Source organism: Asterias amurensis, chromosome 12 (assembly GCF_032118995.1).
Source record: "Asterias amurensis chromosome 12, ASM3211899v1".
NCBI lineage: Eukaryota > Metazoa > Echinodermata > Asteroidea > Forcipulatida > Asteriidae > Asterias > Asterias amurensis.
Genome location: NC_092659.1, coordinates 15,633,431 through 15,651,542, shown reverse-complemented (window position 1 = coordinate 15,651,542; position 18,112 = coordinate 15,633,431). Strand labels below are relative to the sequence as shown.

The 18,112-nt window shown below is 37.9% G+C and overlaps 1 protein-coding gene across 2 annotated transcripts; it reads left to right on the top strand.

Annotated features, from left to right (window-relative positions):
• The first annotated feature begins 2,009 nt into the window (after window positions 1-2,009).
• On the top strand, window positions 2,010-12,826 carry LOC139944968 (uncharacterized). 2 transcript variants are annotated; one of them, XM_071942168.1, is made up of 11 exons: window positions 2,010-2,170; window positions 3,204-3,332; window positions 4,256-4,362; window positions 4,569-4,696; window positions 5,144-5,472; window positions 6,779-6,877; window positions 7,190-7,276; window positions 7,602-7,722; window positions 8,080-8,366; window positions 9,174-9,254; window positions 10,729-12,826. In XM_071942168.1, the coding sequence occupies exons 2-11, from the start codon at window positions 3,218-3,220 to the stop codon at window positions 10,977-10,979; spliced, it is 1,605 nt and encodes a 534-aa protein (XP_071798269.1). In that variant the 5' UTR covers window positions 2,010-2,170; window positions 3,204-3,217; the 3' UTR covers window positions 10,980-12,826. The 2 variants fall into 2 exon arrangements, with proteins under 2 accessions (XP_071798269.1, XP_071798268.1); XM_071942167.1 differs by having other exon boundaries at window positions 2,011-2,170; window positions 3,196-3,332.
• The last annotated feature ends 5,286 nt before the right edge of the window (window positions 12,827-18,112 follow it).

Here is an 18,112-nt window from a genome sequence, read left to right as displayed (position 1 = left end):
GGCTAAACTGACTCTTTGTTAGTTTTACCCTATACTCCACAAGGGAAACTGACTGGGTAAACTGTTTTAATGATTTGGGGTTCGAACAAAGAAATATTTACTGGGATAGGATGGGACTCAAACCAATGACTTCCGGATTAACGCGCCGGTGCTCAACCAACTGAGCTGTCTAACCATATTTTGGCTGTTTCTCTATTTTGTCAATATCTTTGTTCGGGGGTTGCTGGTCAGAAGCCATGCAACCATTAACTGCCGTCGTGTAGCCAGGGATCACACTGAAGTTACGATACCTGGGAAGGGGCAGCCAGGGGATCGTCAACATAGGGCTAGATAGCTCAGTTGGTAGAGCGCCAACATGTTAATCCGGAGGTCGTTGGTTCGAGTCCCACTCTAGTCAATTGTTATTTGTTGAACACCATGACCCGCTTTAAACTTGAGCTGGTTTCAAGTTTGCACCCAACAGAAATACTTTAAGAAATCCACAATATTGACAATTGGAAAAGTAATACATATTGATTGTTGGTGTTTCTGCAAGAGACTATTGGTTGCACTCTAAAAAATGCACAATGATTGATTGATTGATTAATTGATTGCTGTTAAAGGAATGGCACCAATAGTTTAACGTCAGGACCCAATTTCATAGCTCTGCTTAGCGGCCGATTTTGTGATTACTGTGCAATTTCTATTTCATAGCATTGCTAACAGTATGCACACGAAAAGGCATGCTAACCTTCCGGTGCTTACCACACCAAAATAAATAACATCACAACGCAAATCCACGGTAAACACGTAATATGGCCGCCCAATTTTTCTGCTAACCTGTGAAATACACTAAAAGGCTTAAGCAAATGTTTTTGCTACGTAAGCACACAAATCTGCTTACCATTAAGCAGCGCTATGAAATTGGGCCCTTGTCTTAAATGACATCAGTAATTTATTACTTGTTATTTCTTTTACCTGCAATAATTAGTTCATACCTTGCAAAATGTCATGTAAATGTTTTTATAACCTCTAAAGGAATTTTTGGCACAATTTATATCTAATTTAAAAATGGTCAATGCTGGAAAGATTTGTCAATCTTGTTCTAAATAAATAAAACGTTTATTAAACTAACCTTTTTTCAGTGTGTTTTAATTTTTTGAAGGAAGTTCATTCTGCTTAATGCTTTTAATGAGGGTCCGATATCACATGGATTAAGGACTTTGTTTAGATAAACTTAATGCTTTCTCAATTTTAGTACTTGCGCTGATTTCCTCTTTTTTTATTCCGAGCACACCCGCTCGTCATAAAAGACCAGCCATTGAGGTCGTGGATGTAGGACATCCATGCAATGCACAAGCTATAGTTGGCAGGAAAAACTGACATTATTTCTAGAATTTTAGTGCAGATGAGCCTTCAAGAAAGACTGTACGTGTGCTAGAGCTGCCGGTACCATTGGAACTAGAAATGTCATAATGTTATTTTTGTACATCAATTGATTTCCATACAAACTGTATAACTTGCGTTATATGGTACGGTGGGTAGGGGAGGAGGCTAGGCATCGCACGCAGACGGGTCGAAAGCGACCGTGACCAAACACGTCACTTAGGAGCAGACCAATCATAAAGCAGAAGTTGAAAGCCTACGTTGCTTCAATTTATCCACTGGTTTCATTTGGGCCTCGTACCCGAGTTAACTTGGGTACGAGTTGGCCCGTTTCGGTTACAATTATATGTTAGCAACTTTCATATTTTGGGATTCAAATTGGATTAAAATGTTGTTATTGCAGAGTGTTTTCTTAGTTTTCGGGTAACTTTTTAAAAAAAAAAACCTTGTGTTTTTTCTTAATTTTTGGTCCGAATTGGATAAAAATGCTGGACCTAGGCCTATTCCTTTTGATTGTTAAAAATGTTCAACCCCATTGGATAAACCATGGAGGTAGGATAAACAATGCGACCCCCGCACCTCGGGGATCCCCCAGTGCCGATATACACGGACCCATCCCTCTCTATCTGCGCATGCGTGGCTTATATGAGAGTGCAGCTGGTGGCCGGCCCATCGTGGGTGCCCGTCGTACTTTTGTCACGTGTGTTTTATGCTTTTCTTCTAGCTCCGTGCAAAAGACGCAAGCGCACGCCACTTTTTATCTAAAGAAAAAGGACGCTTGAATTTAAAACCCCGTGTGAAGAAAGTAAGTGTAGTCGAAAAGTCTGTTTTTATTGTTGAGCAGAACATAATGATGGCGGAAATATAGACAGTTATTACTTATTTTATTTATACCATCATTGTTTTTAGTTTACTTCATTTCAAGTGGTTATTTAAGGGTTTTGGGTTATTCATTTATTCAGGTCGCAGGACGTCCGTCTTTTTTTTTGCACAAAGAAAGAAGTGGTTCGCATTGGAATGGGTTTATTCACACTGTGTTACTGTGTTACGTCTAATTCCGACACTTTGTTTCTTGTGTGCATCTCCGACTTCTGAGCTTTCAATTTAAATCTGTAGATAGAGAGTTCTAATGATTAGTTTAACTTTGTAGAAAATAATGGTGGTTTGATAGTGAAAGTTTGATGGATGGATAGTTTCTCCTAGTAGTTGCGATAACGTAACCATCGGCTCGGGAGGAGTGTTATTGCAACCATAACAATACTACATGTTTCCAATGCAATGCCAGAGGGCAGGTAGGTATACAAGTACGGTCTCCTTCTCCCAGCTGTGAATTGGGTACTTTGATGGAATGTCGGAGACTGAGAGTGATTGACACACGTAATCCTGCACGCCGCCCGGACTATGCGGGTTGGGCCTACACACACACACACACACACCCACGCACACACGTAGAGGACAATTATAGATCTTTTGTTCCGATGGAATGGCGGCGTGCCGGCCGGCCACATCAGTCAGAGTCAGACAATTGAAGGAACGAAGTGACTTGGGTCAGCCACATCAGTCAGAGTCGGACAATTGAAGGTATGAAGTGACTTGGGTACGAAGTGACCTGGGTACGAAGTGACCTGGGTACGAAGTGACCTGGGTACGAAGTGACTTGGGTATAATATTTTGGGTACGAAGTGACTTGGGTACGAAGTGACTTGGGTACGAAGTGACCGACATCGCTTTGATGAGGCCAATCAGTCAGTTAAGTGGTGAGGAATTGGGCTATACATCATATTTTTAGCACAGTCAGTCAGTTATGCATATGTTACTGTTTTTTTACAATTATACAGAAAACACTATCAAAATGCCTGCTGCCGAACCAGATATCCCGACTAAGATCTTTGTCGGCAACCTCTCACTGGACACTGATGAGAAAAAGCTGGGGACTTATTTTAGCAAGATGGGGAAGATAAGCGAAGGTAAGTCTCAAAGTATTGCAACACTGTTGTTGAAAACCTCAACAAACTGATCCCCACTCAACTAGGCCTGTGCGGCTTGTTACATAGTTATCTGGTTGTGACTATTGATTTCTTAGTCGAGTTGCGACCGCCGCTTACTTGATTAATTGTTCCGCTATGACTACTTCAACAATAGTCGCGATTACCTGTTAGGTGAACCAATTGTGTCGCTCACGGCAGTTAACGACACTATAATTTACTTACAAAACACAATCAGACATCAGTGACACAATCCTTCAATTTTTTCAGCTTGAATGTTACTGTATAGCGCCCGCAGAAAACATTGCCACAATGCATTGTGAGAATTATAAATTAGTCATGACTAGTGTCGTAACCACGACTACTTGAGGTGCAACCAGTGGAGTAGTAAATTTCACAAGTCATCCATATTTGGGTGATTAAAATTTGCGTACTTATTTCTAAATTTGATTTATTTAGCTTACTGTAGGTGGTTGTTAAATGTTTGTTGCGTGTTACGAGTATGTGCAAATATCCTTGGTCTGGAGATAAAGGGTTCTTGACTCGCACTCAAGTCAAGGTACATGTAACCAAATCGAGACTAGAAGGGCAAATAGTCTGGACAGCTCATTTGTGTACATGAGAATTGTACTGTTACTGGATACAGGGAACAAGACCAAGATGGTGGCTTTATAGACCCCTTGCACACTGCTTAACGCACCTCCATGCCCATACTTTCCTATTTTGGGAGTCAATTCAGGAGTCAGTATGTGCACAACAGAATTGACTTGGTGGGAAATGGCAAATGCACATTGTTCAGAATTTCGTTTAGTTTTGTGCAAGAGGTCTTGATGATACAGAACTTTGGGTGTAGGGATTATAAAACCTTTTGCTAACACTACATCATTTCTTTTTTGTTGTTTCAGTCTTGTTAATGAGAGACAAGGAGACTAATGTGTCACGTGGCTTTGGATTCATCACATACGAGAACCCTTCTGACGCAAAGGATGCAGTGGGTCGCTTTAGTGACACTGTGAGTTATTATTTTTAAAGAGATTTGTTATTATGTTATGTAGCTCAGCGGCGTATACAAAAAGACATGTAAACTTCTGCTTTTGGACTAAAAATTGAAATGGCAAATACTTAAATAGTTACAAAACTAAATTTAAAACATAATCTGAGGAGAAATAGATACACAGCAGAATCACAGATTTTCATTTTGGGTTGTCTTGTTTTCAGGATCTCGATGGGAAGCTACTCCGAGTTAGCATGGCGCTGAAGGGGATTAAACAGCAGATCAGTGCCTCACGAGGTGGGGGACCCGGCCGTGGTGGTATGATGATGGACAGAGGGCGTGGTGGTTTCAGGTAACAGAGATTAAACCTAACTCTCCCAAACTTTTTTCAAAATCTTTGGGTTCAGATATCTTTGATTATTGTCTGGTAAGATATCATTCAAGTGACTTTGTTTGAAGGGTATGCCATTTGTTCAAATTTAACAGTTGGGGCTCAGAATTGACCAAAACAATTTAATAGATGTTGGTTGGGGTAACTGCTGCTAACACATAGGATTCGAACTGCGTCTAATTGTGAGACATCTGCTCTAGCGATGCAAAGGCCTCGAGTTTGAATCTCACCAGAGTGATTTTGCATCTCACCAGACATACCAGAGTGATTTTGCTTGTGGATTAATTTCACAAAAGTTGGGGAGAGTACTGATTACACAGTGCTTAATACGCATTGATGTAAGGGTAAAACAAATTATATTCATCATCTTGTTCATTTATTTATTTTCGTTTGTTCTACATATTATAGAGGTAGAGGTGCACCCATGGGTGGTCGAGGCGGTGGCCATTACTCCTACTCCATGGAAAGACCCCTTCTATCAGGACCCCCTGGTCGTGGGGGACCTGGAGGGCTCGGTGGGCCCCCAGGACGGGGTGGACCCCTCGGTAGGGGTGGTCCCCCCGGGCGCGGTGGCCCGTTACGAGGTGGTCCTTCTAGAGGCAGTCCGTACCCACCCAGGGGCGGAGGACCCCCACGGGGAGGGCCTCCAGATAGAGGGATGATGCACCATGGTGAGGATGACTACCTGAGAGTGGGATCTACCGCTCCAAGGAGTGCCCCACCCAGGAGTGGAAAAGGTTTGTCATGCATTGGAAACCCTTAGGACAAAGTTTACCTTTGGTCTTTGGAACCCTTCAACTGTTTTAATCCTGTAGATGTGTATAATCAAGCTAACATTTTTGTAGTATTTTCGTTTAAATTAATAAATTTTTTATCCATCAGTTTTTGGCTCTTCCGCTGTGGATGTTGTATACAAAATAAATGTAAAAAATAAATAAATAAAACATGTTAATTTTCAAAAGAGGGTCGCATTTTTGAGACATTGCTGAAAATCCGGCTGCAAATATTATGTCCATGCAGGATGAGCAACAAAAAAAGTTCTAATGCCATGAGTTGTCATGTACCCTCAGTTCATACGAAGATAGTCTCTCCTGATTTTCTGCTCTCTGTCCCCGCTTGAGATTCGGAGAATAGCACAAGATTGGAGAGAATGGGAAAAGCTTGTGTCCGCCTGCTGTGCTCTGTGCAGCCAACTGATGATGATGTGTTGTATAAGTGATTACCAAATTTATACTTTTCCTTTAAAGGGAAGGAACACATGTGGTAATTGTCAAAGACCAGTCTTCTCACTTGGTGTATCTCAACATAAGCATAAGATAACAAACCTGTGAAAATTTGAGCTCAATTGGTCATCGGAGTTGGGAGAAATTGATACAAGAAAAAACACCCATGTTGGACGAATTTTTGTGCTTTCAGATTGGAATAAAATACTTCTAGCTAGAAGTCTTTTAGTATCTTGGTGAGAAATTACCTCTATTTCAAAATCTATGCTACTTCAGAGGGAGCCGTTTCTCACACTGTTTTATACTACCAACAGCTCTCCAATGCTCGTTACCAAGTCAGTTTTTAAGTTAATATTTGTTTTGAGTAATTACCAAACGTGTACCTTCCCTTTAAATGTAGGGTCATACTTTGTTAATGACCCTGAAAATTCATTTGGTAATTTGTAGCTTAAAGATTACCTATTGCTACAATGATAATGCTAGTAAGAATCCTGTGAAATCATTTCATCTAAATGATTAAAATAAAACAAAAAACATTAATAATAGTATAGGTATTTATATAGCGCCTTTAACACAGATCATAGCGCTGAACAATAAATGAAACAAAAGCAAAGCAAGAAAGGAGAGAAAAAACAGAACAACAAGGATTAATGACGAGGCCAAATGAACAAGTAGGTTTTGAGTTTTGTTTTGAAAATGGCAGTTGAAGATGATTCCCTGATGAGTTTGGGTAATTTGTTCCATTCCTTCGGCCCAGCCAGAGAAAAAGACTTGGAGCCGACATTAAATGTTGACTCTGCATGTAATTTTTTTTCTACAGAACCACTGCTGTCTGCTCCACCAGCCAGTGCTATGGGCGACTTTAGGCCACGTGGTTATGAAAGAGGTGGCTACGAGCGTGAAGCAGATGGCAGACGAGGTAAAATCACAGATTTATCTATTATTATTACTATTTATATATTAAAGGATTTGGGTACTTTTTCAAAATGTCCACATATTTACATAAAACTTACAGGGTTTGAAGATAATGATAGTGGAAAGCTTCCCTTCAAATCTTGGGTAAATTTGTCTGTAAACATCCAAACCAAACAGTACACTCCTATTATGTCAGCCATACCTCAAAATGGCTTATTGCCGTGAATGACATCAGGTTTCCTGCATGAACTAGGCTACGTTTGAACATGTTGAATGGGTGGATTGTTTTTCATGGCAACCTTGTTTTGACTTGCAGATCATCCTCCACGTTCAGGGTACGATGCTGAGGAGCCTCATGTTGAACCAAGACGCAGAGGTTACCCAGAGGAGGACTTTGGTGCAGGTGAGATTTCCTACCCTGGACACTTAATGCTTAGGAGCTTGAATTTTAAGAAGTTCTTCATGATACTCGGTGGAATTATAGATTAAAATTATCACTGGATCAGTATTACTTATACAAGAATATAATTAGATTTTTACCGTTCACTAATGTGTATAAAGCACTGTATACTCAACACTCCCAGGTTCTGTGAACAAAATCCACATACAAATCCCTCGGATGGGATTCAACCCATGACCTTTGCATTGCTTGAGCAATCTTACCTCTGGGTCAATTTGATGCGCAACTATTTCAAAGTTTCTTTGTTGTTTGTCTACTCCATTTACAGCACCAGCAGCTGCCAGGCCAGCTCGCAGTGGGTATGACGAAGCTGCCCCAGACCCTTACTCTCGTGAGCGCTTTCCACCAGCCAGGGAAGAGCCAAGAAGAGCCTATCCTGAACGAGAGGGGTAAAGTTAACATTTACTGTCATTGAGATATAATTAAGAAATTTAAGGTTGTAAGGTTTGTTGGGTGCAAGTTCATGGCTCTGCTTACTTGCGGTTTTCAGACTGACATAAAAGAGAAGTGGCAAATTTCTACATTAGCTGTGTAATCAAAGAAAACGGTGATTCTTTGCTTACGGTAACTAGAGCCATGAAATTTTGCCCTTTTCTGTACTGTTGGACAGTTTAGTCCGGAAACCACCCTGCCTGTTACTCCTCTTACAGCTGGAAAGTGCCCTCTAAGACTGGCAAGTTGTATCTTGAGTTGTACACATGCATTTTATAAAAAATTAAACTTTGTTTGTGATACTTTTTGTTCAGTTATGCCAATCGTGAGGCGCGTGACCCGTACGCCCCCCCTGCTAGGGACTCCTACTCCACAGCTGCTGCGTCACGTCCGACTTACGACTACAGCCTGCCACCAGGCCGTGAGGTACCCGGCCCTCCCCCACCCGCCCCTCCCCGCGAGTTCCTGCCCGCCACAGCCCGTACTGGCAGTCGGTTTGATGATGGGCGTGGTGCTCCCCCTGCTAGAGATTATGAGAGGGTTCCAGTGAGGGAGTATGGTGCAGAGAGAGCCGAGGCTGGCTATGGCAGAGATTATGAACGTAAGTTGATACTTGTTGATGTGCTAGGTGCTAGTGATAGCGTTGACTTTATACAAAAGCGGGAAATAATTGTTTTGAATGATATGGAGTATTAAGCCTGTAGAGACCTGAGCGGCTGTAACTGTAAGCAGCTTGCAGGCTTCTCCCTGTGCATAAGCCAGGGTATTGGAGCGATATGCGCGAAGTGCATTCCAATACATGCACTTTTCGTCCTGTAACTTACATATCTTTATTTTTATTTTTTTCAAATTTCATAAACATCAAACCGTTTATAATGCTCCAAAAGGCACATGTGGCATTTAAAACCAAAATTAACACCTAGTAAAAAAACATTCCATTGTTTGGTTTGAAATGCTTTACCATGTCCAAAGACCTCATTTTTATTCCGCATTCTTGTGGTAAAAATTGGGGTCCAGGATGCCCCTACAGTTTTCAACCACCCTTTGGAGAACCCTGGCTGCTTCTACATTTAAGGATGGAAAGAAAAGGCACGGGGTAAGGAGTTTCAAAGAGATGCAGAACATGGAACTAAGTTGTTGGAATAATCGATTGGTTGTTTTGCACTGGGGTTGCTGTAGCTTGATGGAAAGAAGTCCAATGTGATTAACATGAATTTAATTGATTTGATAATTTTTTATGTTGATTTGATGTTGATTTGGTATTGATTTGAAGTTAATTTGATATTGGTTTGATATTGATTTGATGTTGATTTGACGTTGATTTGATATTGATTTTATGTTGATTTAATTTGATATTGATTTGATATTGATTTGGTATTGATTTCGATTTGATTTTGATTTTGATCAGGTGAACCAGCTTCCAGGAATCAATACGGCGGTGAGCAGTACCCGAGAACACCTGCCCGAGCAGCGGAACGAGAATACGGGGGTAATGTATAACCTTTATCTATAGCCTTTATCAACACTTTGGTTTCTCTGAACTGTATACAGGTTGCTCCATAGGTTGGTTGTTGTCAACGGAATGCTGGTTTACAGGTAAAATAAAAAATTGGAAGTGACATGAGGAAGTTTCAGACAGAAAACGGTACCTTCTTGTTGAGAAATAGCACAACGACAATGTAATCGCGAATCCATTACTAGCATTGTCGACTTGGCTATTGCCTACTTCATCATACTCTCCAACTAAAAATAGTCTACGATAACTGAGAATCTGACATGTTACGCAAAATTTGTCAACCGTAAAGTGGAAAATAGAAATTTAAAATTTACTCTGTAGCTTGAATATAGTTTGCCCCCTCAATACAGGAAAAAAAATCACATTTCTTTTCTAAAGAAAAGTCTATGCAAAATACCATTTATGTTCAATAAGGTAAGTGTAGACTCACTGTATTCAACAAAAATTAATTCATATTTAATCAGTAAGTCTACATGAAATATTGAAATGCTGTAATTTGTTTGGGAAAAAAAGCTCTAAAAAAAAGAAGAAAAATAAAATTCAACCTACCTCATCGCTTTCGTATAAAATGAAATCAAAAGGAAAGGAAAAACATGATGCAAAATCCGGATGTAAGGACTTGTCAAATAATTAACGTGGCTCACAAAATCTCCAGGATTAGATTTGTTGTCCAGAATTTCCCTAAATCGCCTGAGAAATTGTTAATACACAAGTTTAAACAATAACTTGTTTTGCTTTGAAGCCTTTCTATTCTGAGAAATCTTGTACACAATCTTTCACAAATAGTCATGACAAAAACTATATATGTAAATGTTTACTTGATATTTAGGTGTATTACTTCCTATATTGTTTTTCATTGGAACACAGTTGGGCTTAAAGAAGTCATTAAAAATATTAACTGCAATTGGATCCCATTCAAAGATTACATCGAAGAAAAGAGTGTAAAAAATGTTATGTGTATTATAATCAGATTCTCGTTTTGGGATGAAAAAAATGTCTCGCTTGGCATGGCCAAATAAATTCCTGGTGTTTTGCAAAAAGGACCAAATAGGGTATTTTAAATACTGGAGGCAAGTTTTCTACAGTTCACCAAGTATATATATTTAAACTACCTTGATAACATTGAACAGTAAATGAAAAAGTCGTTGGAATTTTTTTTTTAAAGAGCAACATGAACTAAATTTTGCTATTATCAAAAATGTAGAAGACCCATTGTCATCCATGCATCAAAAAAACAACTTTGATTTTCTACCCTCCTTAAATTTGGAAATTTAATTGAAATTTTCAAAATATGCTGCCAGATGTTCAAGCAGGGGATTGGAAAATGCATTGTGCTCTTTATAGTCAACAACACCAATCAGGGAACGTTCATCCAGCTCCAGTGGAATTATTTGAAAAATGTGCCTAATTATTATTATGCAATTAATTTTTTTGTCCCAAACCACAGGGTCCTCAAGTGCAGCCCCACGTTATGATTCCTATGCCTCCCGCGAGCCCTATGGTGATAGCCGCTCTGCCCGCCCCGCCGACAAAGCCCCTTATGGGGCACGTGACTCCTATGGGTCGCCCTCAGCTGCCGGGGGGCGTGGGGCTTACCCCTCTGCCGAACGTGCGTCCCGTCCCCTTGATCGCAATGGTGGCGGGGTGCCCCCTCCCGCTAGGGCCCCACCCTCAAGCAGGGGTTATGAGCGTTACTAAAGTTCTGATGTAACAAAGGGGAAGTCCAAAAATAGAGACGCACAGAAAAAAAAAGCACCAGAGCAAGAAAGACGTCAAAGTTCAAGTTTTAAGAAAGAAGAGGAAAAAAATGCTGTTTTAAAAACATGTAATAAACAACTGTTGTTGCAGTTTAATTTTTTAAGCAAATTTTGTTTTAGTGTGGGCTGATGATTGTATTGGGGGAAATTGTCAACAAGGAAAAGAAAAAACTTCAAAAAATAAAACATTTTAAGTAACATAATTGTCAAATGGAAACCGCGCACCAAAAGTCTTCTAAAGTCCTGTTCATACTTCCTGCGAATGCGAATGCAAAGTGTATTTGACATGAATTTGACATGAATTTGACATCACACCCTCCTTTTGCAGCGATTATTCGCAAGGGAGCAGAGCAGAGTTCAACTGCTGCGAATTGTTCGTTGCAAATTTGTGACGTCAAGATTCGCTTCGCATTCGCAGGAAGTATGAAGCGGGCTTAATAGTTTTTAAATGATCGAAGTAAAATTGTAAAGATGTGGATTGTTGCCAAAACCATTACATTTCTAGAAAGGAAAAACTATTTTGCCGTCGTTTATAAAATATCTTTGAATAAGAAACCAAACTATGAAGGGAAAATAAACATGTATAATCAGGCGAAATAACAAAAATATGGTTCCGTTATGTTGTGTAACTGAACACCAAATTACAATGGGGAGTTGGATGTTGAAAAGAACTGCCAATTAAAAGTTTACTATCTGAATCACAAATTAAATTCCTTGTTTATTCCTATTAGTTACAAAGACTGGATCTGAAGCAGAAAAGGTAGAACGAGTATTTTTGTTCAATCGGCAAGGCAGATTGTATTGTAATTTGGCGATTAGCTTTGAGGCTCTGTCACACAGGCCCTGATAACGAAACAAGAACGATAAAAATGCACACCCATGATTGGTTGAACTGCTCCACGCTTATTCAACCAATCGAGGTCGAGCATTTTTATTGTTTGCGTTTTCAGTCTCCTTATTGGGGCCTGTGTGACCGGGCCATTAAAAGGCAAAACCTAAATCTCTTCCAAAAGGCAGATTTCTTAAGTTCAAACCATTTCCAGAATTATTTCTGAAATTTGCATTGTCCTTAGAAAATCATTTCTCTATATAGCTATACAAAAGTGCGAAGGAATACATGTTGAAAATCTGGTGAAATTAATTTGTCAGCAATGTAGATTTTAAATTAGCAACCGATTTTAAATTCTAAGTGCAAATCAAAGGACTTTAGAAATGTTCCCACACTCGAAGGAAATAGCCATGAAATTACATTTTTTATCAAAGGTTTTATGAATGGAAATATCCATGGTGTATGTTAACATCTGTAGGGTTAGTTAAACAAAGTCTAGAAAGACAAACAAAACAAGTTGATAGCGAAACAGGAAGTATATCTAAATGTATTAATTATTACTGCTTCTTTTTTATTACTCGTTTTATTGGTTCAGTGGACAGTTTAGTGTGTTCTGTTTATCTATTTAAAAATCCTGTACCGCAATTTAGCTAAACAAAAAAACAAAAGAAACTTGATTAACAATTGGGAAATCATTCAAACATTACAAATTGTTTTACAAACTTTGCTTTTTTTATCCACTTTTTTGTTTAAAAAAACCACCTTTTTATTTGTACATTTATAGTCAAAATGTCCTTAAATCGTCAAATGTTTTATACATGTAGTAGTTAAAAGTACGTATTTGAACATTCAACGATCTTAAGAAATGTCAGTGGTAATTATTTTGTATTTGTGAGCCTGCGAAATAAAAATTATTTGGATGTTAAAATCGCAATCCCTTTCAGTGATTGTACACTATACATACATGTAGTCGTTTAGATGTAACTTTTGATGTAGTTCGTGAACCAGCTATCATACCTGCTGTACAGTACACAAGATCATGCCCTGAAACAAGAACACAATACAAAATTCTAAATTGTGAAGTTAACTTTTGTGCATCAGTGGTTAAAAATTGCCGTAGAGAAAAAAATTACGTTTAAGTTTCCCTATTAAAATGATTCTCAATGATGTGCCAGTTGCTAGTCAAACATCATCACTTTCTGTTAAAAATTAGCTTTTAGTCTGCAAAAATTGTAAATAAATAGTTTGATAAAAAATAAATTCTGTATGACATTGTATGAATATGTTCTCTGTCATTGATAGACAAAAGAGACTAGTCCAAAATTTACAACAAAAACTACAAAAAAAAGTACAAAACAGAAAAAAACTGGAAGAAAATTAAGACGAGCAGTTCATTTTGAGAGGCAATGTCAATGTGAGATAAGTGAATTGTATCCCAAAGCATTAAAAATGATGGACCAAACATGTTCAAAATTAAGTTTTAAATTTTCTGCCATGCTCGGGTTTTGCATAACCCCTACATATTACAGATAGCATTTGGGGGCAATGGATTACAAAAGGTAAAACTTCAAGCAAACTTGGTTCTTCTCAGAACCAATGGTTCTCACAAGATATCCATAGTCTGCTAAATATGTTCGAAAATGTACTTGGTTCTTAATTTCCTACACTGCAAGTTTCAAATCTTACTTAAAAAATGTTGTTTAAAGCGTATTGAAGAAACAATTTTTAATGTTGAATGAGAGAAATAAAGTCATTGTTTTTGTTTGAAAAAAAGAAGAAGAATTTGTTTAGTTGTTAGGATGCCAGCACTTAGTGTGACATATTGGTGACTACATTTCATGCATTGGCGAAGATTCACTCCTGCAATATTAAAACACAGCGTCATTCACTCCTCACTGCCCCACGGAAATTCAGACAATTGCCGGTTGCCCTACAAATCCTTGGATAACGGATAACTAATTAGCTTTTGAATGATTTTGATACAAAAATGTACATGTAGTTGTTTTGTTTGCATTCCAATTGAAGCTTTGAGGTTGAACACAAAAGAGATATTTTTAAAAAACAAGTGTGAGCAATGAACTTTCTTCTTTTGGAGAACAATAAAGTTTTGTTATGTCTTATGTCTATCAACACAAAACAATGTTTATGTATGAAGTTAACATTTGAAAGATGGAAAGTTGTGGGCACAATTGTTCTTTATTGTGCTGTTGTCTCAAATCAAGTCATTTAGCTACAAACTGATTGAATTAATCACAACATACCTTTTGAAAAAATGCGTCTTTGTTGAGACCAACTAAGATCTCACTCGGCGGTCATCGACTTAATAATGAAAAGTCCCCTCGATCCACTATAGCAAAAGTAAAAGTATGTAGTAGTCACGGCCCATTAGTATACCTTCCCCCAGGTAGTACGTACGTAGTTAAAAAACAAGACATGTCTTTTCAGAACTTAGAAGTCTCCTGAATCGGAAAATCTACTCCACGGTAATAGATATAAAGCAATTTACCTAGTAAGTATATACACACGGTGTTGCTGAAAACCAGATTTACATGTATGTTGTTTCAAGTCAAGAAACATTTTGAAATTCCTAATTAATAATGATGAGGACTATCCATCCCAACAAAGAGGTCTACCGACGTTGATTTTCAGGGTAAGTAATAGGAAGTGGAAACGCTGCCAAATTTCAAAATCCTTATAAATATATTTTTTAACTTTGAAAGGAAATACTCTCCAAAAATTAAATTTACCGTCATCCTTCTCGGAAATAAATATAAATGATAAATTGCTGAAACCAAATGCAAATCTTAGAAATGTTAAATAAATTTTATGTAGAAAAAAACTAAAAATACTCTGAGGTAATTTTAAAGAAAAACTACAGAGATCATAGCATTGGATCTTGCACTCATTTTAATGTTAGATGATTGACATCTAACGTTTAAATACGTGCAATATGCCATAGCACATTTTATTGAATGAGAAATTAATGTAGCTCTTCACTTCAAATAAAATTGAAAAAAAAAACATGTAACAAAACCAAAACTGATTACTAATGTGGGTTTTTTTTTTCATCTGAATCTAATTTCCTCTTTACCAAAGCGTTGTGGAACAGTCGAAAATGTAATTAAAACATGATATGAAATTCAAGTTGATATAACAAAAATGGTATTACTTTTGGAAATCCACTGTTATAAATTTTACAAGTACAAACAAAGCAAAATTGTATCAACTACATTATTCAAGATAAACACACAATTACAAACTTGGTATCCACTCATTTTGTACGAAATTATAAAAATATATTGCATAAAATGCTTTAGACGCAAAGAATACTAAAATGTGTATTTAACCATCAAAGGTTTTCATTAGGCAGATTTATACTCCTGGATTCTGCAAATGTTTATTTTTCATCGTTGCCAGAACATAGAAAATTTGTTTCATAAAACAATTAGTTTGGGAAATAAATATTTATAAAAATTGTATAGACTTTAAACCAAATTGATGCAATAATGAGGTAAATTTTAATGACTCTGCTTACTGTTTGCAAAAATAAAAAGTGATTGGTGAAGCATGTTAGCGAGATCAAAGGTACAAGGTACATCTAGCATTATCCTGCCAGGCTCTTAAGGCCGCTATCTGGCATTATAGAATCCTTTCAAATGGCGTCAAAAGCCCAAAACAGTCTCCCCGCTGATGGCAATGACGAGCTATCATTCGCTGAGAGATGTTGTAGCACAAACGCACGTGCATGTTTCCCTTAGACATAAAGATCGACGGCCAAAGCAAAGGGTCTATTAACAAGAGTTGAAACCAACGGTTCTTTTCAGAAACACTCAACTCATTTAGAGATAGTCATGTACCACAAACCTTTCCATATCGCAATTCCACCAACCATGCAAAGTTTTAAATCCTTCTTAAGCTTTGAAAGGTGTCGTCAGATGTTAAGCAAAAGGTTGCTAACTTGCCCATCATGCTCACTGCGCATTTATGAGCCAGTAAAACTTCAACCAGTTGTGCAAACTTAGACATGTGAAAACTGTGAAAACTGAAACGAGATGCAAATTTTGTCTTTACTCTTCAGCTTTGCGTTTGGTTAAAAAGTTCAGCGACTACACACATGTTTGGACACCACAAACTGACAACTCGATGGGGAAACAACATCACAGGCAAGCAGTTTGCTGATTCCATCTGTTTATGTAAGATGGTATTCATTGTAGACTTGTTGAGAAGTTGTTGAATGTTTTTTTACTACAGCGTGAGTAAAAACGAAGTTGACCGAGATTTGTGATTTAAAAACACAACAGCAACTGACAATCAAGACCCAAGTGAAGCACATGTATTAAAAAAAGCAGTCCTGCTTATAAATCTGGAAAAAAAAGAACGAAACAAATTGATAATTTCTAATTTTAGATATGCCTGTTTTACTGAAAGCACTCGTGTTTGTAGCTGTTAATTGAATGGTAATGCTTGACTAAATCTAATGTATGGTGGCAAAGGAAATAAAAACAGGTAAAATGCTTACTGTACATATGTTTTGTCAAGGATTCCGTGGACAGCTTGCAACATGAGTACCTTTACTAACAGACATAACACTACTTAAAGGAATGATCAGTTTTCTTCATTCGTTTTTTTCTAACACGCAGGAGAAATTGCTTGTTAAACACATGCTTTACTGAACTTTTGAGTGTCATTTTGTTTGTTTTGAAAAACATCACCAATCCTGGTCAACTTCTCTTTGACTCACCCTGTATACAATGTATACTGCTTTTGCGAGACTGCTAGCTCTGCGCATGAGAGACATTTACGCCATCATCACCACAAATATTTAATGGCTTGTCGACAAGTCTATATTCGTTGGTACTTTTTATACGGTTACTAGATGGTACCTTTATATAAACCTGGATGAATTCAAAATACCGTCTATCAAGAAAAAATGTTGTGTGTGTGAGAGGGGGGGGTGGCTAATTTAGCAAAACTAATTTCAAACCTTTCTTTCCAATGCTGTCAACATGCCAAACAGAAGTGCAGCTAAGAGGTTCACTGCCAACTCTTTAGAAGGTAAGTTTTTGAAGCTGAATTGGGTATATATTTTGTACAGATAATTGTCATTAGAAATGAATATTTACCTTAAGAATATGCAAATGGAAATTATTTTTTTAAATGTACTTTTATAATAAATTTGGAAGGAAACTAATTATTTTTAATTTATCACTTTGTGAGCTGAGGTTATTTGTGCAATAAACAATATTTCTGGAAGAAGATTACGATTGTCAGAGTATTTGAGTGTAATTTTCATTGATTTCACCAATGGTTTTCTATTATGAAGGCACTGTTTTTAAAGGGACATGTTGCCTTCGGATGTGGTGCTTTGGGGGCTACTAGAATATGATTGAACAAACATGCCTTGTCATTATGTTGTTTTCCTTTTACTTAATGAACTAATGGGGTCTGCCATTTTGTGGAGTAGAGTAACAGATTTAGTTCATCAGAAATGTAAATCGTGTAACTTCACAAATTAAAAGGGAAAACCACACAATTCCGATGTATCTTTGTGTTCTATTATGTTTTAAAAACATCTTTCGAATCACATTAATTTCATAGCTAACACTTTTTATAGCTCTCAACAAAGCCCAATCGGAAAGCAACTTGTCCCTTTGAAATCTAATGGGCTGCACCCATAGAGCTATAGCTCTATGGCTGCACCCCAAGCAGAGCCTCGGCTGAGTTAATATTTTGAAGGCCCTCTAAATGTTCTATATATTAGACATCTGAGAGCCCAAGAACAGGAGAGCAACTACAGTGTAGGCCTACAGATTTTGCCCAATCGTGACTTGGGGGTTGTTGATTTTCAACTTGAGGTATTTTGGTAAAATAAATGGTCGGATTTACGGAGAGGTGTAGGGACTTTTCAAAGATTGATGCTTGAACATTTTGGGAAATTATACCTGTGTAAAAGCCTAGTCGCACTGCAGCAACAACGAAGATGATAACATTCACGGCGCAAAGAGAACGCAATCTATTGGGTGAGTTGCTCCACGCGAAATACGCACACTGTCATTCAACCAATAGAATATGCGTTCTCTTTGCGTCGTGATCGTTTTCGTTATCGTTATCACTGCAGTGTGACTCTGCCTTAAGGGGTGTTATTATTTAGAGGGAGAATAGCTCTTGGATTTGGGAAGACTCCCCATATCAAACTGCATAAAAGTCAAAGAGCAAATGGATAATTTCCCCTTTACTGTACAAAC